The sequence below is a fragment of the Callithrix jacchus genome, chromosome 22, assembly GCF_049354715.1.
Source record: "Callithrix jacchus isolate 240 chromosome 22, calJac240_pri, whole genome shotgun sequence".
NCBI classification, from domain to species: Eukaryota; Metazoa; Chordata; class Mammalia; order Primates; family Cebidae; genus Callithrix; species Callithrix jacchus.
The window spans coordinates 14055282-14079630 of record NC_133523.1 but is presented as its reverse complement, the minus strand read 5'-3'; the positions used below and the strand labels follow the sequence as shown (position 1 = coordinate 14079630).

The following is a 24349-nucleotide window of genomic DNA, read 5'->3' as shown; positions in this document are numbered from 1 at the left end:
GGAAGTAGTGACGTAGCGCCTGATCTTCCAGTAGTCGACGGTGGAGGTGCGTTGAACGCATGCGTCCCGTGGCCGCCTAGTAAAAGGGGTTGCTGGTGGGCCGCGTCGAAGCCATGGACCAGGGTTACGGAGGTTTGTGTTGGCTGCTGGGCGCGGAGCGGGGAGGAAAGGCGCTGTGCGGGCGGCGCAGCCGCAGCGCAGACGGCCACGGGCCGGGGCTTCGTCCGGAGCGTGGTTGCCGCAGCCGGGACCTACGAAGAGGAGGTCGGGGCGCGCGCGCGGGCGCGCCGCTCATTGGGTTTTGGCGCCGTCGCTCCCGGGGCGCTGCGTGCGGATTGGCCGTCAGGGCCTGAGGAGGCGGGCGGGACTCGGGGTTGGGGTAGAGGCCGCGGTGGGCTTTATGTGGGGGTGCCTTGGGCCGTGTGGGCCGTTTCTGCCTCGCAGCTTCCGTGGGGCCCGTCCGGTCCCTACCGACACCGGTGTTCGCACTCCCGACTTCCTCTTCCGAAGACGCCACAAAATGGCGGCGCTAGGGGGTGGAGCCACAGCGTGGGGTCCTGAGGTCCGGCCCGGGGCCCGGAGTCTGGGGCCGCCGGCTGACCGCGGGGGCTGCCTTTCTGCAGGCTTGTCCTAGGCCTGCGGGGCCAGGTGGGGGCCTCCGCTGGGCTCACGTGGCTCAGGGAGCCTGTCCCAGAAGCTGTCGGGCTGCGTGAGGTCGGCCCTTTAGTGCCGGGTGCAGCGTGGTGGGGTCGAGTGTGGCCGGCGCAGGAGTCAGCTTTGCCGGGCTCCAGCTCCGTACCCGGCCTGTGTTGTCCCGGGACAGGATAGTGAGGGGCAGGTGCTGAGTGTTGGTGCAAAGCTGGAAACCTGATGTGCCCTGGGGCTGGTGACAGATTAGCCGTTCTCCTTTAGGCAGTCTGTTGGAGGGGCCAAGGAGCTGTGCAAGAGGGAACGTGCCCTTTCCCCACTTGGTTTTAGCGGTTTCCCTGCAGTAGATCCGATCTTCTCTAGCTGCCTGCTCCCAGCTTGTGGAATCAGAGCCCTCTGAGAGCCAAGTTTGCCCACGGGATATTTGGGACATGCTGGGTGGGGCTCGACTGGTTGTAGAGAAGCTAGTGGTGTGATCCTGGCTGCAAGAGCTCGAGAAGTTGTCGGTCTTGAGAAGTGTCAGGGCAAAAGGATCCCAGCAGCAGAAATTGAGGACAGAGAGGGGTCGGTTCTGAGGTGGGAGCCTGTGCCCGTGTGCTTTAGGTGTGTACCAGACCCACAGCCTAGGTAGATTTCACTATTCTTTTCCTTTCTTCCCATCAGATCTTTTTTGCAGGTGCTGTATTCCTCTTTTTCAGTCTTAATTTGGAGATTTGTTTTGTTCTTGAGACGGAGTTTCGCTCTTGTTACCCAGGCTGGAGTGTAATGGCACGATTCCGGCACACCGCAGTCACCGCCTCCTGGGTTCAAGCAATTCTCCTGCCTCAGCCTCCCGAGTAGCTGGGACTACAGGCGCGCGCCACCGTGCCCAGCTAATTTTTGTATTTTTAGTAGACCAGGATGGTCTCGATCTCTTGACCTCGTGATCCACCTGCCTCGGCCTCCCAAAGTGCTGGGATTATAGGCATGAGCCACCGCGCCCAGCCAGTTTGGAGATTTTTTTACCCACTCTTCCTATCTCCTGAAAACCTTTCAGACTTAGTGGAGATACTTCAGCTTCCCTGATTTCTTGTGTTTCAGGGAGGGTTTTCAGGTTGACTTAATAGCGCATGCCACTTAAGGAAGCAGTCTTACGAGGTTGGTTACTTGCTGTTAGAATACGGATACAGATTTAGAGGGCCTTGCAGTATGACAGGGAAGGGAAGGCATAGCATAGCAGAGGGCAAAACTCAGCAGTATGACTGGGTCAAGTCTCATAATCCATGAGCCTAGTTCCCTTCTCCCGAATGGCATTCTGGAACAACAGGGTTTTCTTTGTACTTGCCGTGTATCGGCACACACTAGGCGCTTAGAGGTGGGGGGTGCTCTGTTGAGGTAGACAAGGATGTATTCCTCCCTTATCAAAGTGAAGTCTTTTGACAAGCATAGTGGCTTCTCAGCTCAGTGCTGGGTCCCAGGAACACAGAAATGAAGAGAATACAGTTCCAGTCTTCTTTCCTGGAGGGACCAGACAGATGCCATAGTGGGCAGGGGTGTTGGAAGGGTGAGGAGTACAGAGTCTTAAGGCCAGGCCAAGACTCTGGGACTCTTAAGGATTCAGGGGATCCTTAGAGGGCTTAAAGTAGCAGGAAGTGCAGCTTAGAGAGTTGCAGTTTATGCCACCAAATTCCCATGCTTGTTTCCAATTATGGGGTCCTTGTGATGTCAGTCTCAGCCAGTTTCCTAGCTGTGTGATGGGTGGGGGAATGTGTCCTCATGGTGAGTGGATTGCCTTGTGTTAGCCTCAGTTGTGGAGCGAAGCTTGGAAGGGTAAGCTCCTGGGCCAAAGTTTCTCTGCATGGCAGAGCTGACTTCCAAGCCCACTTCCCTCTCCCCTTTTTCTGCTTTGACTTCAGCCAGGTGGAGTGTGATGATATAAGAATTAGCCAGCTGTGGGAGGGCCTTTGGAGGTGGGGGTGGGTTCTTCCTTTTTGTACAGCTGGCACTGAACTGCAAGGAGATCCCTTTAGGCTCCTCAGAGTACCCCCAAAAGGACCCATTCTCTAGTGTGACAAATAGAATCTTAACTCACAGGGTCTTCTTGCAGGCTATGGTGCATGGAGTGCTGGACCTGCCAACACCCAGGGTAAGTGGGCTCTGCTTTGCAGGTAAGGCATGGGCTTCCCCTACACTCAGGGCCCTAGCATGGCAGAGCTGAGCCTGATGCTCAGCAGGGTCAAGAGAGAGTAGTAGCCCAGGGGTCAGCAAACTTTCTGTAAAGGATCAGATAGTGAATATCTTGGTGGCTTTATGAGCTGTACAGTCTCTGTAGCTGAGGGTATATCCAAGTTTTTTTTCCCTCTATAATTAACAGACTTTGTTTTGCTCTCGTTGCACAGTCTGGAGTGCAGTGGAGCAATCTTGGCTCACTGCAGCCTCTGCCTCCTAGGGTCAAACGATTCTGCTGCCTCAGCCTCCTGAGTAGCTGGCATTACAGGCACCTACCACCATGCCTGGTTAATTTTGTATTTTTAGTAGAGAAGTGTTTTCTCTATGTTGGTCAGGCAGGTCTCAAACTCCTGACTTCAGGTGATCTGCCCGCCCGGTCTTCCCAAAGTGCTGGGATTAGAGGTGTGAGCCACTGTGTCCGGCCTATAATTAACAGACTTTTTAGTACAGCTTTAGATTAAGTAGTGGAGTTCCATACTCCTAGCCACCTCCACTCAAGCATAGTGTCTCTCATTAGTAAGATCTTCTATTAGCTGGGTGAGGCAGCTTATGCCTGCAATCCCAGCATTTTGAGAGGCTGAGGCAAGACCATCAGTTGAGCCTGGGAGTTCAAGACCCAAGCTCAAGTGATCCTTTTATTTTAAGAAAAAATTAGTAGGGCATGGCAGCACGTGCCTGTAGTCTCAGCCACTCAGAAGGCTGAGGCAGGAGGATTGCTTGAGCCCAGGAAGTCAAGGCTGCTGTGAGCTTTGTATTTTTGTATAAAAATACAAAAAAAAGATCTTGCCTTAGTGTGATGTGTTTACAGTTAATCAGCCAGTGTTGATGTGATATTATTCACTATAGCTCATAGTTTTTTGTTTGCTTGTTTTGAGACAGGGTTTGGCTCTTATTGTCCAGGCTGGAGTGCAGTGGCGCAATCTCGGCTCACCGCAACGTCCGCCTCCTGGGTACAAGTGATTTTCCTGCCTCAGCCTCCCAAGTAGCTGGGATTGCAGGCATGTGCCACCACGTCCAGCTAATTTTTTATTTTTGGTACAGATGGGGTTTCTCCATGTTGGTCAGGTGGGTCTTGAAATCCCGACCTCAGGTGATCCGCCTGCCTCAGCCTCCCAAAGTGCTGGGATTACAGGCGTGAAGCACCATGCCTGACATAGTTTTTGTTAATTTGTATAGTTCTCTGAGTTTTGACAAATGTGTAAGTGATGTGTCTCATGTCACCATTTGTCACTGAATATACTTTAGAAGTTTTACCCCAACTGTTTGAAAACGTAAAATTCATTCTTAGCTGAGGGCAGAGCCTGAGGACGCAGGGCCACGGGCAGTGTACCGGTACTTAGTTAGGGGCACTGAAATTGGAAAATCATAAGGGCTGTGCCAAGGCGGGAAGTGGGCTTGATGTGGCTGGGCCTTTTGCAGACCCCCGATCTAGAGTCTGGGTCATGATGCTAGGCTTGTTTGGGGGACCAGTGTGTACTCTCTGCTGGCAAGGTTTTCTGCTTTCTGCCAGCCTGTGTGCTAGGGCACAAAGGCTTCCTTTGTTTTCTGAGCCTGAGCTCTGTCCCTGGCAACATTTGGGGAGTGGGACTGCTTTTGCACCCATCACCGGATGTCCCAGGAGGCAGCCTTCTGGGTCTCTTGTGGCACATAACATCCTCTTGCTGGGTTGAATCGAGGATGTGACTGCACCAGTGCCTTACTGAGCAGTTGGCAGCGCCTGCCCTCTGGCTTCTGGTGGGAACTGACCCTTTACGAGGACTCTGCTCAGGGCTTGGCCCAGCCGACCTCTTAGCTAGCAGCCGACAGTGGACGAGCTTCCTGGGGTGTGTGCAGCATCCCTTCCCTTGCCCTGATGGGAAGCTGGCTTTCCCTGGGAGAGAGCCCAGTGTTGTGTAGGAGTTGAGTAAGCTAAGAACCGCTGAGGGAAGCCCTGGCCCTGGGTCTGTGGATTGTGGAACGAAGTGACAGGTGGGGGCGTCAGTGACTTCGTTCTGCAAATGGGGCTCTGTCTGTCTGTTTTCCCTAAGGTGCATATGGAACTGGTGTGGCCAGCTGGCAAGGTAAGCTCTTGGTGGTCGGGGGTGGGGGGGGGTCTGCGGGCGGGTGAGTGGGCCTCTGATCTGAAGGCCAGGCAGGTCAGCCCATCAGGGAGGTTTGGCATGGATTTCCTGCCTCTCTTACTGAAGACACAGTCCTCCAGGGCTGCTGTTGTGAATACAGGGGCTGCAGAGGGCTGTGGCAGGCAGCATCGGGGGAGCATGCCAAGGAGGATTGCAACTGTGCTTGGGGAGCAGGGTCCTTAATGGGGCCTGTCAGCAGCCGGAACTGCCTTTCCCAGGCTCCTGGTCACCCTGGCTTTGGATGGGGAGCAGGTCCTAGAGTCTGGCAGAGAAAATCCACCACTCAGCACTGAGGCTACCCCTTTCTCTGGCCACTTTGTGCTGCCTGTTGGCAGGTCACAGCACAGTGTGGAGTGATGCCAGCAGCACTGGGTCCCATACCCCTTTTCCTTCTTGGTGGCAGCGGGTGCCCCTCCCCAGTCATATCCACCTTATGCAGGCCTCATAGCCACTGAGGTCTGACTTGCTTCCTCCTCCCATGACAGGTTATGAAAACTACAATTACTACGGTGCTCAGAATACCAGCGTCACCACAGGCGCAACCTACAGCTATGGCCCAGCCTCATGGGAGGCTGCCAAGGCCAGTGATGGTGGCCTGGTGGCCGGGGGCCCTGCCATGCACATGGCCTCTTACGTCCCAGAGCCATGCACCGACAATTCCGACTCCCTCATTGCCAAGATCAACCAGCGTTTGGACATGATGTCCAAGGAAGGAGGCAGGGGCGGGAGCGGCGGCGGTGGGGAGGGCATACAGGACCGGGAGAGGTGATTATAGACCCCAGCCCTTCCCCTAGGACCCCACCCATCTCTGTGCACATGGGAGTGGGTACCCACCCTAGAGGGAGGGCTGTCCTTGCCTCCCTCTTGGGTGTGGCATTGATGAGCTGGGCTCGTGGGGGAGTGGTGGCGTTACAATAGGACTTCCTTGCTGGTTTTCCGCATGGTGGGGCTTAGGCATGGTTGCTGGCTAAGCTCCCCCAGACTCTTTTCTTCATGAGGCTGCTCTTGTGGCCAAGGGCTCTGTTTCCCCCACTCAGCAGTGTTCCAGGGAGGGTATTGGTCAGTTTTACCATCCAGGTACTTAAGTGGGATGCAGGTGGTTTGGTTTGCTCTTCTGAATGTAGGGATGTTGGGGGTGGGGGAAACATGGAGGTTATACCAAGGGAGTGTGGAGGTGGGTGACTGGGGTGGCCACCTCTGACTGGCTGTGTTTTCGTTGCAGCTCCTTCCGCTTTCAGCCGTTTGAGTCCTATGACTCCAGGCCCTGTCTGCCAGAGCACGACCCCTACCGTCCCAGCTACAGCTACGACTATGACTTCGACCTGGGGTCCAACCGCGATGGCAGCTTTGCAGGGCAGTACGGTGAATGCCGAGACCCAGCCCGGGAGCGGGGCTCCCTTGATGGCTTCATGCGGGGCCGGGGCCAGAGCCGCTTTCAGGACCGGAGCAACCCTGGCACCTTCATGCGCAGCGACCCCTTCATTCCTCCGACGGCGACCTCTGAGCCCCTGTCCACACCCTGGAACGAGCTGAACTATGTGGGCGGACGGGGCCTAGGAGGGCCCTCCCCCAGCCGGCCGCCTCCATCCCTCTTCTCCCAGTCCATGGCTCCCGACTACGGCGTGATGGGCATGCAGGGGGTGGGTGGCTTTGACGGCACAATACCCTACGGATGTGGCCGCTCGCAGCCCCGGATGCGGGATCGGGTAAGCCCTCACAAGGTTCCTTAGGGCCACCTTCACTTCTCTTTTTAGCAGCTTTGTCGAGGTAAAATTTCCCTATCACAACATTCACTTAAACTTAAAAGTGTGCAGCTCAACTTTTAATTTACAGGGTTGTGCAATCATCCCCACCACCACAGTCTAATCTTAGCACTTCGGTCAGCCTGAAGAGAAATCTCTGCTTCTTAGTCACCCCGTCTCCTCCCCCCAACAACCACCAGTTGGTCTCTGTGGTTTTGCGTGTTCCGGACGTTTCGTGCGAATGGAGTGATGAAACGTGGCCTTGTGTTCCTGGCTGCTTTCACTCAGCACAATTTTCTCTTTCGTTCTAAGTATGCTGTGTCTTTGCTTTTTGAGAAGACCTTGTGTGCCTGTGTTGCCTGATCTTACAACCTCTTTGTTCTTTTCTGTGGGGCATCTTCACGGCCTAGGTAAGTAGTTCATGGGGTGTGCTTGTTGTCTGTAGCCCAGGAGGAGAGGGTCTGACCGCTTCGGACCAGATGGCATGGGCAGGAAACGGAAGCAGTTCCAACTGTGTGAGGAGCCAGACACCAAACTGGCCCGGGTTGACAGTGAAGGAGATTTCTCCGAAAATGGTACGTCCCTGGGGGGCCAGGCAGGCCAGGCGGATGTAGAAAGGGTCAGCTGCCTGCTGGGGGCTCTGCCTGCCCTATCTGTGTCATGGACACTTGCCAGTGGCATGTTTCACCCCCACTCCCTCAACCCCCACTGTGGTCAGGACAGATTCATCCTGGACAGTGAGCTTGGGAGGGTGAAAACTGGATCGGACTACTCCAGGGACTGACTTTTCTTCTCTTTGTGTCTGGCAGATGATGGAGCTGGTGACTTCCGCTCAGGAGATGAAGAATTCAAGGGCGTAAGTCCAGCAGGCAGCACTTTTGCCTCTAGTGTGGGATTTTTTTTCTTTCTTTAATCTCCCTTCCTCACAAAGGGGCAGGAGCAGCTGCTGTGGTAGATTTGACTACCTCTGAGTGGATTTAGGACCCTCACTTTCAGCTAGGTTTCTAAAAGTTTTCCTCCTTAATCTGGTATGGTGGCTTGTGCCTCATAGCACTTTGGGAGGCTGAGGTGGGTGGATCACCTGCAGTCAGGAGTTCAAGACCAGCCTGGCCAACATGGTGAAATACAAATATAAAACTTAGCCAGGTATGGAGGATACATGCCTGTAGACCCAGCTACTTGGGAGGCTGAGGGAGAAGGATCACTTGAACCTGGGAGGTGGAGGCTGCAGTGAGCCAAGATTGCACCACTGCACTCCAGCCTGGGCAACAGAGGGAGGCTCTGTCTCAAAAAACAAAAAAAAAAGTTCCACCTACAACAAACATTCCCTTTCTGAAAAAAGCTCCTATTCCTCTCCCTGGTCTCCAGGCCAGTAACTGCAGGGACTGTGGGCTGAAGCCTCCAAGCACAGACTGGAGGCTCATTTGCTACCAGCTCTGTGCCAGGTGCTGCTGACCAGTGTCCACGTCCTTCTGTCCTCACAATGAGGCACAGGTGGACAGCATCAGGGGCCAATTCATGGCCGGGACCACCCCAGTGTAGATTCTGATCCAAGTCGGGGGCGTAGGGCCTGGAGGTCCAGCGTGGAAGGAGGGCTTTCCCCAGGTCCTAAAGGTCACTCGGGCAGGGAGCAGGCAGGAGACAGCACTTTTCAGGTTTTCAGAGTCTCACTTGGTCTCTGTTTTGCTGATTTAGGTCTTAAGACTAGGAATCTCTGCAAACCTGCAAATTGTTAATTTAACCGTATGTTCACTGCCTAAGGAATCAGCTCTGTTCAGATACTCAGATTTCTGAGTCTCTGAATCATTTTTATCTATATGTGATTTGTTGCTAAAACATTGGGTAAATATAAACAAAAGCTTGGGTAACATGGTGGAGCCCATTTTCTATCGAGAATGCCGGAACTGGCATCCCCCAAGTCAGACTCCCTCACCCTAGTTGGTAAGCAGGCTTTGTGTATAGAATTGTGCGGGTGGGCGTTTGCCACAGGGCAGGCAGTTCTGCAGCTTAGGAGGAACTGAGAGAGGACAGGTGAGTGGCTTTTTAGAAAGGTCATCACAGAATCTCTGAAGGCAACTGGGAGTGGTAACAGGACTCACAGGTCCTGTCCCGAGCTTCAGAGGCCGGTCCTGACACACTGGCTCATTCTTGGTGGCATAGCCACCTACGTCTGGAGTGAGACCACCCACCAGGCAGTGGCCAGGGGCTAGGCTGGTTGTTGAGAGTTCGGGACACACCAGCTCACTGCCGGACTTTGTGTATACTCTTTTCCAGGAGGATGAATTCTGCGAGTCTGGGCGACAGAGAGGTAGGCGTCACCGTGGCCTTTGCAGCTTTCCTGTGTCTGCCTGGCTGCCCTGCACTTACTGCCCAGCTAGGTTGGGCTTCTGAGCAAGCCGGAGGCCTGGAGGAAGGAGCCCGTGGCTGTGGGGGAAGAGGGGCTGCAGCCACCAAACGGGCCTTGACTTTGCAGTCACCAGACACTTTGCTTCAAAGTGTCTGGGGCAGTACTTGAAATGGGTCTGTCTGCCTGACCCCATGTGGGCTGCAGCAGGGGATGGGGGCAGCCTTGAGTGTCCACCACAGTTTAAGTTTGTAGGGAAGAAGAGAGATGAGAGAAGAGAACCCCCCCCGCCCCAAGCCCATCTTCTGTGCCCTCCTCGGCCAGTGCATGTCCCTGAACTGTTTTCTCCTGGACTTAATTCTGTCCAGTCCCTCCGTCGCCTGCTCCAGGCTGTGCTGTGACCTCTGTGGTGGGGATGCAGCTGCAGCGTGCATTGCCACATGCCTGTGAGTATGTGACAGCAGACACCTGCAGGGTCAGGAGCACCTGGGCCCACCGAGTCCTCCAGTGAGTCACCGCTCAGCAGGTCTCTTCATGTCCAATGCAGGAGACCAGAGGGTCTGCAGCAACAGCAGGCCAGGCTTGAAGCCTGTGTGGCAGGGCGGCCTGAGGCATTGTGGCGTGGAGCTCGCCCTGAAGCCACTTGTTTCTTTCCCCGTTCTGTGGCTCTGTCTGTAGCTGGTTACCCCAAGGATCACAGGCTGGCTCCTCGGTGGCCCAGCTCCTGATCATTTGAGGCACGTGGCTTAGATGCCCCTCCTGTTACACATTCAAGCTTAGCCTGCCCTCTGCGGTCCTCCCCCAATGACCCGCAGCGGTCCTGTTCATAGCACAGCGCGCCCTGAGCGCTTAACGGCACAATGCTAAAGCAAAGGTGACATGTCTGTTGCGCGCAGGTCCTGCTACCTACCCGGGATGACTTTGCTATTAAACAGCAGTCATAGTTTCAGGCAGTGACCTCTTGCCAAAAATCCCACACGCCCTTTTGAGAGGCTTCTGAGCAGCGCACGCCGGTCGCCATCTTCGTGGGACAGTCTCGGGACTGGCATCAGGGGTAGGGGTTACGGTTCAGATGCTTTTCCAACCATTTTTCAGCGTCTGGCCCTGGCCTTGAGCCTCGGGGACCCAACCTGGCCTCACACTGGGACGATGGCCGCGTGGCTCTCCGAGGAGCTCCTGTGCTGGCCCTGGGGGACGGACGGGAGGACCAATCGGTCTCTTCCCATTTTTGTTTCTAGGATGGCTTCCCACGCAGCCCTGGGAAAGCCCTAGATTGACGGTTTTTGTGAGAGGAAGATAGAGGTCGGGCCAGCAAGGACTGTCAGACCTGCTGAGGCCCTAGTTCAGACGGGGCCGCCAGGACACTCATCAAGGTCCACCTAGAGGTGGGACAGGGCAGCAGAGCGGCTGCTTCACCTGAAGCCTTGAGCTGCCGCCTCTTCATCTGGGGAGAATTGGCTTCTCCTGTGTTATTGGGAGAAGACCCCATTTGCAGGGCACTAGATTGGACAAGCAGGATGGGGAGGACAGAGAGAGCAGGGGGCTGTGGTGCACGTGGGATAGACAGGCCATGTCCCTGGCCCATCCCAGCCTCCTCAGGCCAAGCAGGGAGTGAGGTGACTCCTCCGGGTTCTCACCCAAGACCCATGTCCACTGGGAAGTCTCTGATGGTGCCTTGGGGCATCCTGGACCCTGCCACATGATGCAGGCAGTGGCAAGACACGGGGTGCGGAGGCCAAGCTGCAGCCCCCGACCAGGCCCTGGAGCTCAGCTCCTTTGCAGGCCCCTCAGAGCGTCTCGAAGGGACTTGTCTGTTACAGGAGAGAAGGAAGACGAGGATGAGGAAGTAAAGAAGAGAAGGGAAAAGCAAAGGAGGAGAGACAGGATGCGGGACCGCGCAGCCGACAGGTGAGGCGTGGGCGCCACCCCCCACTGGAGGAGGCGGACCTGGCACGGGGTAGGCACTGCCTAGCTCCCCTGTCCTAGCTACACAGCACCAGGGCCATGCCAGTGGGAGGCCAAAGAGGAAAGAGTTGAGGGTGCAGAAAATGCTGCCACTCTTTGTGCTCACAGCACACACGCTGCCTGTCTGCTAGAATGGCTGGGATGTTGCTTTGGTAAAGTTAGGTTTCTGCTCTTGCTTGGAGAATTGATGTTTGACTTAGGTGTGTCTATTTCTCTGGAATCGCAGCCTTGCTGGTGAGTCTGCCCAGCAGGGGGCTCTCTTACTCTCCTGCAGGCCTGAGGGGTGTCCCTGTCCCCTGACCTGGTGCCTGGCATCTCAGACAAGTTGCTTGCATTCACCTTGTTCAAATCCAGACCACTCCTGGAGTTCGACAGAGCTGGGAGATATATAGAGACATGGTCCTACCATCAAGATTTCCTCCCAGAATAGAAAAGAAATGCAAACATGTCAAGCCTGAAGGATGTCAGCATGACCACATCATGTCCCTGCCGCTCCCTGTCAGTGGTTAACTGCCTTCTGACTAGAAATTGAAATCCCCAGTGATCATGTGATGCTGGGGAATCCTTGACCTTAAAGCTCGCATGGGACAGCGATTTTCTTGTGCAAAGAAATGCTTAGTAAAAGGGGCCAGGCGCGGTGGCTTCCACCTGTAATTCCAGCACTTTGGGAGGGTGAGCAGGTAGATTGCTTGAGGCCAGCAGTTCAAGACCAGTCTGGTCAACACAGTGAAACCCTGTGTCTACTAAAAATAGAAAAATTAGCCAACAATGGTAGTGGTTGCCTGTACTCCCAGCAACTTGGGAGGCTGAGGCAGGAGAATCATTTGAACCAGGGAGGTAGAGGTTGTAGTGAGCCAAAGTCACAACACTGCACTCCAGCTTGGTGACCCCAGCTGCTCAAAAAGTAATTTTTTTTTTCTTTGAGATGGAGTCTAACCCTGTTACCAAAGCTGGAGTACAATGGCGTGGTCTTGGCTCAGTTCAACCTCCAGCCCCCAAGTTCAAGCAGTTCTGCCTCAGTCTCCTGAGTAGCTGGGATTACAGGCACGTGCCACCACATGCAGCTAATTTTTTATTTTATTTTTTTGTATCTTTAGTAGAGATGGGGTTTCACCATGTTACCCAGGCTGGTCTCGATCTCCTGGCCTCGTGATCCGCCCGCCTTGGCCTCCCAAAGTGCTGGGGTTACAAGCACAAGCCACGGTGCCTGGCCTCATTTTGAATCGCTTGAACCCGGGAAGCGGAGGTTGCAGTGAGCGGAGATTGCATCTGTGCACTCCAGCCTGGGGGACAATAGGGAGATATCGTCTCAAAAAAAAGAACTGTTTCTTCTTTAGTACAGGAACATTGTAACCATTGTCGTTTTAAACAGATAAATAATGGATAGAGTAGATGACTCCATGTCACATGGAAATTGAGATGATTTTTCATTAGAGACAGGGGTCTTGCTTTGTTGCCTGGGCTGGTCTTGAACTGGGCCACAAGAGATCTTCCTGCCTTGGCCTCCCAGAGTACTGGGAGAAAGGCATAGAGATGACATTTTTTTACTTTTTGCATTTTATCATCTTGTATGTTCTTCCCATGAAGAGGTGACTTGTTTTTGAAAAGAAACCTTCAGAGCTTGCACTAGTGACTGAGGACTTAAGGATCTTGAAGGGACTTAGAGGAATTGTCACAGGGAGGCAGAGGTGTAGTAGGGAAGCGTGCATCTTGTCTGTAGCTTCCTGGCAGCTCTGTGTATGAGCCCTGGGATATGTCCCCTTTTCTCCTCTGTAGGGGTATCTCCCAAAGTGGAAGTGTCTTCATGGTGTTTGTTTTAGGGGTCAGAAGCCAGGCATGTGGAGTTGGCAGAGGTGAAATCCTGAGTGCCACAGGGCCTGCACCCCTACACCAGAAGGGCTGGAACCTCCAGGACACAGCCAGGGAGGGAGCACCCCAGTGTGGTGGCCTGGGGCCTGTACTTCACTCTCTCTTGGCAAGCAGCATGGCATGTATCACCACGCCTGGCTAATTTTGTATTTTTAGTAGAGACGGGGTTTCTCCCTGTCGGTCATGCTGGTCTCAAACTCCCAACATCAGGTGATCTGTCTGCCTTGGCCTCCCAACGTGTTGGGATTACAGGTATGAGCCACCACGCCCGGCCAGAAGCCTCACTTTTTATCTGTAGAACTGAATGTGACATGTCTTTACAGGGAGTCCCATGGGAGAACTGATCTTGGGCTTTGTGTTTTGAATTACATGAGGTCTTTTCTCTGCTTTTGAGCTTCTCAAAAGCTTATTTGAGAAGCTGGGAGGTAGATGCTGCACCCCAAGGAGCAGCCAGCCAGAGCTTAGGGGATCCCTGGTTCTGAGCAGTCACTGCTTTCCGGTGTTTTCTCAGGGGCTTTGGGGCCAGAAGGGCTGCAGTGTCAGCTGATTACAAATCTTTGCCTGAGATACTTTTAAGTCTATGTTCCTATTATTCAGCTGAGGAAGTCTGGGTAACTGCTATTCTGTTGCCCCTTGGAAAGTCAGAACTCTTGGTTTAGCAACCACATTCCCTAGCTGAGTGCAGTGACATTATGCCAGCTACTTGGGAGGCTGAGGTGTGAGGATCGCTTGAAAAACCCGGCAGGCAGAGATTACAGTGAGATGAGATCTTGCCACTGCACTCCAGCCTGTGCAACAGAGTGAGACTCCGTCTCGAAAAGAAAAATACCGTTTCTATTTCATCTCTCCCCAGAGGTAAGCTGATTCTCCCTGCCTCACTTCCCTCCTCGTTTTCCTTCTCCAGGATTCAGTTTGCCTGTTCTGTGTGCAAGTTCCGTAGCTTTGAAGACGAAGAGATCCAGAAGCATCTGCAAAGCAAATTCCACAAAGAGACACTGCGGTTTATAAGCACCAAGCTGCCCGACAAGACAGTGGAGTTCCTCCAGGTAAAGGACACCTGGCCCCCGTCACCATGTCCCCCGCCAATCCCGCAGATGCCAGATCCTTTGAAGGAGGAAGGGAAATCAGAGGTGTAAACTTGGTCAAGGTTTCTTTTACCAGATAGAACAGCTGTGTAAGTCCCCAAGTCACAGGAACAACCAAGAGCTCCAGCCATCATGGTTCCCACTCTTCTGCCCATGGAGTTCCTCTGATAGCTGCCTGCCTAGCCCTGGCAGCTGAGAAATGGCCACACGTGCAAGCCTCTCATTTTACTTAATGCCATCTCCAAATCCATCTTAGGAATACATCGTTAACAGAAATAAGAAAATTGAGAAGCGACGTCAGGAATTGATGGAGAAAGAGAGCCCAAAACCAAAACCAGATCCTTTCAAAGGTGAGTTGTGGTCAAAGGATGCTTGCTGTCCTGGATGGTGGCAAGGCATGTGACTCATGAAACAGGGTGCAAGGCCAGCCCAAGGTGGCTGAGAAGGTGCCTGAGAAGGTGGCGGCGAGCCCTATGGGAAGAGCACTGAGCAGCAATAGAAAGAAGCCTTCGGTGTGGCTCTGCGTAGGTCGTAGCTGACATCAAAGTGATGTTAAGTACTTTGATGTCTTTTCCTCCTTGGTTTGAACAAAAAGGAACAGAAAAGCTGAAATGTGCAGAATTCCCAGCTATAGAGGCCGAATGTACTGACCCATACTCCCTAAAGAAGGGCAGGCTATGCCCTTCTGATTCCTGAGTGTTGCCGGGTGAAAACCTGGACCCTGTTGGGGAGTGGGAGGAGGAGAGCATTACTTGCTGTCCCAGATCCTCTAAGACATATATTTCCTCGCAGGGATTGGCCAGGAGCACTTCTTCAAGAGGATCGAGGCTGCTCACTGCCTGGCCTGCGACATGCTGATCCCTGCGCAGCCGCAGCTGCTCCAGCGGCACCTGCACTCCGTGGACCACAATCACAACCGCAGGGTGAGTCTTCTGCCCCACACTGCCTGGGGTGGGTGTTGCAGGCTCAGAGCCTGCTGTGTCCTATGGGGAATTACCCACATCTTCAGGGGTTCTTGCTGTGTTTGAAGTCTGTCACTTCCATTGATTTGTTGTAAGATTCGCCTATATTTTTAGAGAAATGTGAGAAAACATATTTGCTTAGAATGGATTAAATGCAGTAGCTGAGATTCTCCTGATTTGAGTGTTTCCTATAAGCCACATCGGTCTGTTCCCCAGTAGCTGAAGGCCTGGGGGCTTCCGTAAGCTGAAGCTGAGGGCCACTGAGAGCTGAGTGGCCCAGGGGACTTGGACTAAAGGACTAGTTCTGTCCTTACCTAGCTGATGGGTCTTCCGGCTAAATGTTGAGCTCAGGAGTCAGCACATTCTTTTTTGTAAGGCATCAGATACGAATATTTTTAGCATTGCAGACCATAGAGTCTGTTCAGCAACACAGCTCTACCTACTGTCAGTGCAGAAAAGACAGCAAAAGTGGCTGTGGCTGCGTTTGGTCTGCAGGCTGGAACTTTCTGGCCCAGGGTTAGCATCTCTCTTCTTAGTTTATCCAGCTATTCAGTGGGGATGTCAAGAGCTGCCCACCCATCTCACAGTACTGTTTTTGGTTTTGGATTTTTTTTTTTTTTTTGAGATGGAGTTTCACTCTTGTTGCCCAGGCTGGAGTGCAACGGCGTGATCTCGGTTCACTGCCACCTCTGCTTTCCAGGTTGAAGCGATTATCCTGCTTCAACCTCCTAATGTATTTTTAGTAGAGATGGGTTTCACCATCTTGGCCAGGCTGGTCTTGAACTCCTGACCTCAGGTGATCCACCAGGCTCAGCCACAGTATGATTAAAGATCAGCTGAGCCGGGCACGGTGGCTCACGCCTGTAATCCTAACACTTTGGGAGGCCAAGGTGGGTGGATCACCTGAGGTCAGGAGTTCAAGACTAGCCTGGCCATCATGGTGAAACCCCATCTTTAAGAAAATAAATAAATAAAAATTAGAAAAAAATGAGCTGGAAAGCAGTATACAAACAAGGGACCATTGTGCAAATGAGTCACGCCCTAAAACAGTCAGAGACTTGGTGCAGTCATAGTTGTTTTTTGTTTTGTTTGTTTTGTTTTTTTTTTAAAAACGGAGTTTCGCTGTTGTTACCCAGACTGGAGTGCAATGGCGCAATCTCGGCTCACCACAGCCTCCGCCTCCTGGGTTCAGGCAATTCTCCTGCCTCAGCCTCCCAAGAAGCTGGGCTTACAGGCACACGCCACCACGCCCAGCTAATTTTTTGTAGAGATGGGGTTTCACCGTGATGGTCTTGAACGCCTGGCCTCAGGTGATCCACGTGCCTCAGCCTCCCAAACTGCTGGGATTACAGGCATGAGCCGCCACACCCAGCCTAGTCATGCTTTTGTTGTTGAAGTCATTACGACATCACTATAATAAAACAAACTGAAAAGAAAGAGCTTGCCCTTTTCCTCCACTGAGTGCACAGCTTCTCATTTGTACATGCTCTTGTTTCACCCCCTATTCTGGACGTGCTACATGGGTCTCAGTGGCACCTCTGTGTTTATCTCTTAAGATTGTCCAGCTTTTCCAATCTGTTAGTCTTGGTTGCATGGTCTCTCTGGAGCCTTCTCTCTTCTTGAAGCCTGGTGTTTTGAGATTGCCTCTCTGCCTAGGGCTGATCTCAGGAAGACTCAGCAGAGCCTGGCTGGTTTGTTCTCTTCCTTATTTGTGCCATTTTTGAAAGCTCACATTGGGTTCCCTTTGCAGTTGGCTGCTGAACAGTTCAAGAAAACCAGTCTCCATGTGGCTAAGAGTGTTTTGAACAATAGACACATAGTGAAGATGCTGGAAAAATACCTCAAGGTCTGTGCTTGCAAGTACCATGGACGGGAAAAGCTTTTGAAAGGGAGGATGAACCCCACGAGCAGGGACTTGAATCCAGAGTGCAGTGTTTAGCACTTCTGAGTCTTTTGACCAGTTGAGGGATACCGGAATATATCAGGCTCGGGAACGTGACAACTTGGAATTTCCACCAACTCACTGCATGTCTGGGGACTGTGGGGATGTGGCACTGCCTGATTAATCAGTGTGTAATGGCCATGACTTTACCATGAAAAACCCTAATGGTTTAGTCTTAAAATTCTGAGCAAATGATGGTTAGGGGCTTTTTCAACAAAAACTCAAGGTCAGCCCTACTTGGGAAGTTGGAAGGATTACTTGAGCCCAGGAATTTGAGGCTACAGTGAGTTATGGTGGTATCACTGCACTTCAGCCTGGGTAACATAGCAAGACCTGGTCTTTAAAAGAATGCTGGGAACTGGGAGTCCTGGCTCATTCCTGTAACTCCAATAGCTTTTGAGGCTGAGGCAGGAGGATCCCTGAACCCAGAAGTTAGAGGCTGCAGTGAGCTATGATTGCGCCACTGTACTCCACCCCAGGTGACAGAGCAAGATCCCATCGCCAAAAAAAAAAAATTAGACGTAGATAATTTTCTAGCAGATAAGCTAAAACGATTTCGTTGGCAAGAGCCAGCTGACAGTGAAGTTGAAGATGAGGGGTAGTGAAGAACCAGGGCCTTCGTGATGGGAGCAGTGTATGAAAGTCCCAGAGTGGGTGTTCATGGAGAGAAAGCTGGTTGGAAGAGCTCCCAGTTGTCTTGTAGAACCCATTTTGTTGAGTGTTCATCCCAGGACTTCAGCATTTGGGGCTGGTAGCTAAGCCCCAGCCCACAACCTGACTTCAGGACCTGTTTTCTGTCCTCTCAATTACTAAATGCCTCCATACTTGACAGTTCCATCTATTAAAGGCACAGAAACAAACCAGTTTAAGAAACATGGCTGACACCTGTAATCTCAGTGCTTTGGGAGGCTAAGATGGGCAGATTGCTTTGAGCTCAGGAGTTCGAGACCAGCCTGGACAACATGGTGAAACCCTTTTGGGAGGCCAAGGCAGGAGGCCTGGACAACATGGTGAAACCCTTTTGGGAGGCTGGGGCAGGAGGATCCCTGAGCCCAGAAGTTAGTTAAAATTAACGGCATGGTGGCACACACCTGTGGTCCTAGCTACTCAGGAGGCAGAAGTTGCCATGAGCTGAGATCATGCCACTACACTGAGTGACAGTTCTAGAGTGAAGTGTAGACTCAGGCTTCTAAGTATCTCTATTTTAAGTGTCTCTATTTATTTTTAATTTTAGAGCCGGGTCTTATTCTCTTACCCAGTCTGGAGTGTAGTGGTGTGATCATAGTTCACTGCAGCCTCGAATTTCTGAGTTCAAGAGATCCTCCCACCTCAGCCTCCCAGGTAGCTGGGACTGCAGTAGTACACCAGCACACCAGCTAATTTTTTGAGATAGTCTTGCTCTGTTGCCCAGGCTGGTGTGGCCTCACATGATCCTCCTGCCTTGACCTCCCAAATTGCTGGGGTTGCAGGTGTGAGCCACTGCGCCTTGCCCTAAGCATCATATTTTAAGACATGTTTCCTAATCTGGTAATAATTTTTAATTTGCTTGTTTTAGACTAGACATAGTTTTTAAGCATATACTTAGAATTTTGAGGGAGTCAGACTTGGAGTTGAATCTTCATCCTGATGTTTAGTGTGGCTTTGTTATGTCTGGCAAGTTACTGGTCTTTGAAGCTCAACTCCGCATCTGTAAAATGGGAATTTATCTCAGGGCTGTGGGTGTAAATGACACACACAATTTCTTTTTCTGCAACCTCCACCTTTTGGGTTCAAGCAATTCCCATGCCTCTGCCTCCTGAGTAACTGGGATTACAGGCATGCGCCACCACACCCGGCTAAATTTTGTATATTTTGTAGAGCCCGGGGTTTTCACGTGTTGCCCAGATTGGTATTGAACTCCTGAGCTCAAGCAGTCCTCCTGCCCAACCTTCCAAAGTGCTGGGATTACAGGTGTGAGCACCTGAATGACACTGAAATTTAACAGTGTTAACTTCCTGTTACATGTCTTTTTTTTTTTTTTTTTTTAAAGACACAGTCTTGCTTTGTCACCAGGCGCCAGGCTGGAGTGCAGTGGCGCAATTTCAGCTCACTGCAACCTCCACCTCCCAGCTTCAGGCCATTCTCCTGCCTCAGGCTCCCAAGTAGCTGGGACTACAGGTGCGCACCACCACAACCAGCTAATTTTTGTATATTTTTAGTAGAGACGGGGTTTAATCACGTTGGCCAGGACAGTCTCGATCTCTTGACCTCATGATCTGCCCACCTCAGCCTCCTAAAGTGCTGGGAATACAGACATGAGCCACCACGCCCAGACGTGTCCTTTTTTTAAAAAAAAAAAAATCAAGTTAAGAAATCTTAGGTCTTGTGAACTTTTCTGCAGAATGTGCCTGGCGCAGTGGTTCGTGCCTAATTCCAGCACTTTGAGACACCAAGGGGGGCGGAAACCCCATTTCTACTAAAAATACAAAAATTAGGCATGGTGGCGCATGTGTATAAACCCATTACTTGGGAGGCTGAGGCAGGAGCATCATCACTCAAACCCAGGAGGTGGAGGTTGCAGTGAGCCAAGATCATACCACTGTAGTCCAGCCAGCCTAGGAGACAGAGTGAGAGTCCAACTTAAAAAAATAGCAGAATGTCTAGTGAGGTCTTTTCTGAATCCGTAGGCTCCGAGCACCTGTAGGTTTAACTCCCATGGTGTTGTTTATGGAAGTGTTTCTCTTGTGGACTCTGCTGGTTCTGCAAAGCTGACATCCCAGCATTCGTAGGCCTCCTGAGTTCTGCTGCACTGATGTGTGTTTCTCTTTGGCCAGGGTGAGGACCCTTTCACCAATGAAACTGTTGATCCAGAAATGGAAGGAGATGACAATTTAGAAGGTGAGGATAAGAAAGAGACACCTGAGGAGGTGGCCACGGACGTCTTAGCTGAGGTGATCACGGCAGCAGTGAGGGCAGTCGACGGGGAAGGAGCGCCAGCTGAGGGCAAAGGCCCCGTGGACATAGCAGAGGCCAGTAGTGATCCTGAAGCTGAACAGCCCCTGGAAGAGCAGGTGTCCTACGGAATAGCATCTGAGAAGGGTATCGTGGAGGCGGGAAGTGGTACCGAGACAATGGCAGCAGAGGGAGAACGTGCCGAAACCAGAGCTGCTCCTGCCCCAGCTGCCACGGATACCAGAGCAGAACAAACTGATGCAGAGTCCAAAGATGCTGTTGTCACAGAATGATGCTCATTTCCCTGTCCCAGGGGAGGTGTTGTATGATCAACACGTTGCTCTTTCTCCCTTGGTTTGTAAGCAGTACAAGGGTGTGTGCTACCAGGATACACTGTAAACTGATTTTGGTGAAGAGATCCAGCCATTTCCTCCTGGGCAGAGCCCCTCGGCTTGTCTCATGTAGTCATGTGGCTTCTTGCCTGCATTTGAGAGCTGCAGCAGTACCTTTTCCTTAGTGGCTGAAACGTTTCTCTTGACACTGCACTTGGAATAATAAAGGTTGAGTGATTACAGCTTGATGATACTTTGCTTATTCAATTCAACCACTGACTGAATGCCCCCTTTTTTATTTTTGTCCTTAATTTTTTTCTTTTTTTTGGTTGGGAACAGCTCAACACTAGGAATATACCTTGCTCTATAGAGGATCTTTGTTTTTTACATTTCAAACTTCAGCCTTTAACATGTATCTTTGTAGCCCTCTGATGAGTGACCTTTACAAGACTCGACAGCACCTGGTTCCATATGGCACTGCCTATGTCACATCCACGCGTGCAGGGGCCAGAAGAATCTGATCCACCTCACCCTCAAGAGCCAGACTGCAGAGGGCACTGTTTCCAACGGTTAGTCTCATGGCATTGCTTCTCTCATGTTTTACCTCATTTGTGTTCTACCTCTAGATTAGTTCAGGTTTTTTCCTTTAAAATGAGTTACTCCCACTCAAATGCATTTAGAAAGAAAATTTGGTGCGACGTGGTGGCATATGCCTATATTCCCAGCAGTTTAGGAGCCTGAGACAGGAGGATAGCTTAAGCCTAGGAGTTCGAGACCAACCTGGACAACATACCAAGACCCCATCTCGGCAAGAAAACTTGATGTGATTCCCATAGATGGAATAATCCAACATAAACTGCCATAGATAGAAGGTATCTATTACAAAATAATATAATGAAATACATGTTTCACTTTAGAGAAATAGCTGTTACTTTAGACCTTTCTGAATCTGAGAAAGGGAGGCTAGCATGTGTTCAAAGTTAACACAGAATTTCCTAAAATCAGAAGAGTCTGAAGATCCCTTTTGAAATGGTTGTGCTGTGTCAGTTTCCCTGTGGCTTTTTGAACTGTATACATCTCACATGTTGGGAAACATGGGCCACTGGGGAATCATTAGGAAAGGAGACAATAAAATAACTTGGCGATTCTCTACTATATACCAGGGGCTAACACGATACACATTCTAAGAATTAGGCCCTGTTCATGAGGAGCCTTAGTGGAGATCCTGGGTGAATATGAAGAAGTCAACATTAGAACTAAAAATGGAAATAAACTGCTTGATGAGACGATGATGCCTCTGGGTCATTTCTGCTCAGCATCTGTTCACGTTACATAGATGTGCCTTCTTCACAGGCTGAACGTGCCCTTTACACTTGTTCTCTTGGCTGGGCGAGGTGGCTCACGCTTGTAAGCCCAGCAGTTTGGGAGGCCGAGGCGGGTGGATCACTTGAGGTCAGGAGTTAGGGACCAGTCTGGCCAACATGGTGACCTGTCTCTACTAAAAATACAAAAATTAGCTGGGCGCCATGATATGCAACTGTAGTCCTAGATACCCAGGAGGCTGAAGCAAGAGAATCGCTCAAACCTGGAAGGTGGAGTTTGCAGTAAGCTGAGATTGCACACTGCACTCTAACCTGGGCAACAGAGTAAGACTGTCTCTCAAAAAATAAAAATAAAAAAAATTTTTAAAAAGCTTGTTCTGTTAAAGCAAACATGTTAGTAGCATTCAACATCAGTAGTACAAAAACAGTAGTGGAACTGATTTATTTCCTTAATTTTATTTTCCCTATTTTTTTTTTTTTTTTTGGAGAAAGAATCTCTCACTGTTGTCCAGGCTGGAGTGCAGTAGCACAGTCTTGGCTTACTGCAACCTCCACCTCCCAGGTTCAAGTGATTCTCTTGCCTCAGCCTCCCAAGTGGCTGGGATTACATGCACCCACCACCATGCCGGTACAGACAGGTTTCACCATGTTGGCCAGGCTGGTCTTGAACACCTGACCTCAGGTGATCAGCCGGCCTCAGCCTCCCAAAGTGCTGGGATTACAGGCGTGAACTGTACCAGCCCACCCATCCAACCACCCTTTTTTCCCCCCGCCTAAAAATCCAAGACCTGGCCAGTTGTGGTGGCTCACACCTGTATTCCCGGCACTTGAGGAGGTCAAGGCAGGTGGATCACTTGAGGTCAGGAGTTTGAGACCAGCCTGGTCAACATGGCAAAACCCTGTCTACACCAAAAATCAGCCAGATGTGGTGGTACACATCTGTAATAGCAGCTACTGGGGAGGCTGAGGCAGTTGAACCAGGGAGGCAGAAGGTGCAGTGAGTCAAGGTTGCACTACTGCACTCCAGCCTGGGTGACAGAGCAAGATGTTGTCTCAAAAAAATAAATATCAATCCAATTCAGATTACATTAATCTGAATGTCAGTGAGACTCTTCCACCTTCCATCTCTTGTGAAACTACATAATTGCTTTTTAAAATTTTTACAGGCAGGGTCTCACTGTGTTGCCCAGGCTGGAGTGCAGTGGCACCACTGTAACTCACTGCAGCCTCCAAATCCTGGTTTCAATCAATCCTTCCACCTCAGCCTCCTGATTAGCTGGGACTACAGGAGGGCACCACCATGCCCAGCTAATTTTTAAAAGTCTCATTGTGGGGCTAGGCATGGTGGCTCACTCCTATAATCCCAGCACTTTGGGAGGCCAAGGCTGTTGGATTACCTGAAGTCAGGAGTTTGAGAACAGCCTGGCGAACATCATGAAACCTGTCTCTACTAAAAAGACAAAAATTATCCACGCATGGTGGTGGCACATGCCTGTAATTCCAGCTACTCAGGAAGCGGAGGTTGCAGTGGGCTGAGATGGCACCACTGCACTCCAGCCTGGGCAACAGAGCAAGACTCCACCTCAAACAAAAAAAAAGTTTTGTAGAGGCTGGTCTTGAACTCCTGGCTTCAAGAAATCCTCCTGCTTCAGCCTCCTGAAGTAGCTAAGACTACACCTGTGCCCAACCTTCATGCATTACTTTAGTCCCACAATTAGGGTTAAACCAGGCCCTCATTTCCTAAGATGAGGAATACTTGTATTACACAAATGGAGTGCTCTTACGTTTTCCAAAACTGACAGAAATTGCAAGTTTATTTAAAGGAGGAGAACTAATATTTATCAGTTACTTCTCCCATTTGCAGAGAGGAAACCGGACTGGGAGATTAGTTACCTTCAGGGTCACACAGCAAAGATGGGCTCCCCAAAATAACATGCAGGTCTGTGACACACCAATGGCCAGGTACATTCTATAGGCAGCTTTTTTAAAATTTTTCTTTTTTTTTTTTGAAATGGAGTCTCACTCTATAGCCCAGGCTGGAGTGCAGTGGCGCAATCTCGGCTCACTGCAACCTCCGTCTCCCAAGTTAAAGTGATTCTCCTGCCTCAGCTTCCTGAGTACCTGGGATTACAGGCATATGCCACCACACCTGGCTAATTTTTGTATTTTTAGTACAGATGGGGTTTCACCATATTGGTCAAGCTGGTCTCAAACTCCTGACCTCATGATCCACCTGTCCGGCCTCCCAAAGTGCTGGAATTATAGGCTTGAGCCACGGCGCCTGGCCTTTAATTTTTATTTTTCTGACATGGAGTCTCTCTCACCCAGGTTGCAGGTCAGTGGCGCCATCTCAGCTCACTACAACCTCCCCTCTCAGGGTCAAGCAATCCACCCACCTCAGCATTTTCGGAGGCTGAGATGAGCGGATCATGAGTTCAGGAGATAGAGTCTATTCCTGGCCAATATGGTGTAACCCTGTCTCTACTAAAAATACAACAGCAGGTCGTGGTGGCGCACCTGTAATCTCAGCTACTCAAGAGGGTGAGGCAGAAGAATTGCTTGAACCTGGGAGGCAGAGGCTGCAGTGAGCCAAGATTGTACCCCTGCACTCCAGCCTGGGAAACAGAACAAGATCCTGTCTCAAAAAAATTTTACCTCTATGTTTTATTCTAATAATTTAATAGTTTTAGCTCATACTGAGATCTGTAGTTCATTTCAAGTTTTTTTTTTTTTTTTTTTTTTTGAGATAGAATCCCACTCTGATACCCAAGGTGGAGTGCAGTGGTGCAATCTGGGCTCACTACAACCTCCACCTCCTAGCTTCAAGTAATTCTGCCTCAGCCTCCCCAGTAGTAGGGACTACAGAACTGTGCCACCAT

At 51.1% G+C, this 24349-nt stretch overlaps 1 protein-coding gene and 1 long non-coding RNA gene across 23 annotated transcripts in view; one reads left to right on the top strand and one right to left on the bottom strand.

The window, feature by feature from the left end:
- Positions 1 to 17: 17 nt before the first annotated feature.
- AKAP8 (A-kinase anchoring protein 8) lies at positions 18 to 20390 on the top strand. 21 transcript variants are annotated; one of them, XM_078358989.1, is made up of 14 exons: positions 18 to 46; positions 2735 to 2773; positions 4884 to 4916; positions 5462 to 5692; positions 6199 to 6682; positions 7164 to 7293; positions 7528 to 7574; positions 8993 to 9026; positions 10883 to 10970; positions 13801 to 13942; positions 14238 to 14331; positions 14774 to 14904; positions 16694 to 16789; positions 19699 to 20390. In XM_078358989.1, the coding sequence occupies exons 4-14, from the start codon at positions 5622 to 5624 to the stop codon at positions 20107 to 20109; spliced, it is 1728 nt and encodes a 575-aa protein (XP_078215115.1). In that variant the 5' UTR covers positions 18 to 46; positions 2735 to 2773; positions 4884 to 4916; positions 5462 to 5621; the 3' UTR covers positions 20110 to 20390. The 21 variants fall into 21 exon arrangements, with proteins under 21 accessions (XP_078215115.1, XP_008985690.1, XP_078215108.1 ...); XM_008987442.4 differs by having other exon boundaries at positions 5462 to 5741; XM_078358982.1 differs by having other exon boundaries at positions 2735 to 2795; positions 5462 to 5741.
- The window catches only part of LOC144580721 (uncharacterized), a 31919-nt gene continuing 14355 nt past the window's right edge, over positions 6786 to 24349 (bottom strand). The window contains exon 2 of one of the 2 annotated variants that reach the window (XR_013530735.1): positions 6786 to 21646. This is a non-coding gene — a long non-coding RNA (uncharacterized LOC144580721). The remainder of the gene's footprint in view (positions 21647 to 24349) is intronic. The other variant, XR_013530736.1, reaches the window with a different exon arrangement.

Excerpts from the sequence above, each read along its gene's own strand:
- AKAP8 (XM_078358980.1), top strand. The coding sequence starts at position 114 with ATGGACCAGGGTTACGGAGGTTTGTGTTGGCTGCTGGGCGCGGAGCGG. Across the intron at positions 14,332-14,773 it reads AAAACCAGATCCTTTCAAAG|GGATTGGCCAGGAGCACTTC; the intron begins GTGAGTTGTGGT and ends ATTTCCTCGCAG. Across the intron at positions 14,905-16,693 it reads ACCACAATCACAACCGCAGG|TTGGCTGCTGAACAGTTCAA; the intron begins GTGAGTCTTCTG and ends TTCCCTTTGCAG.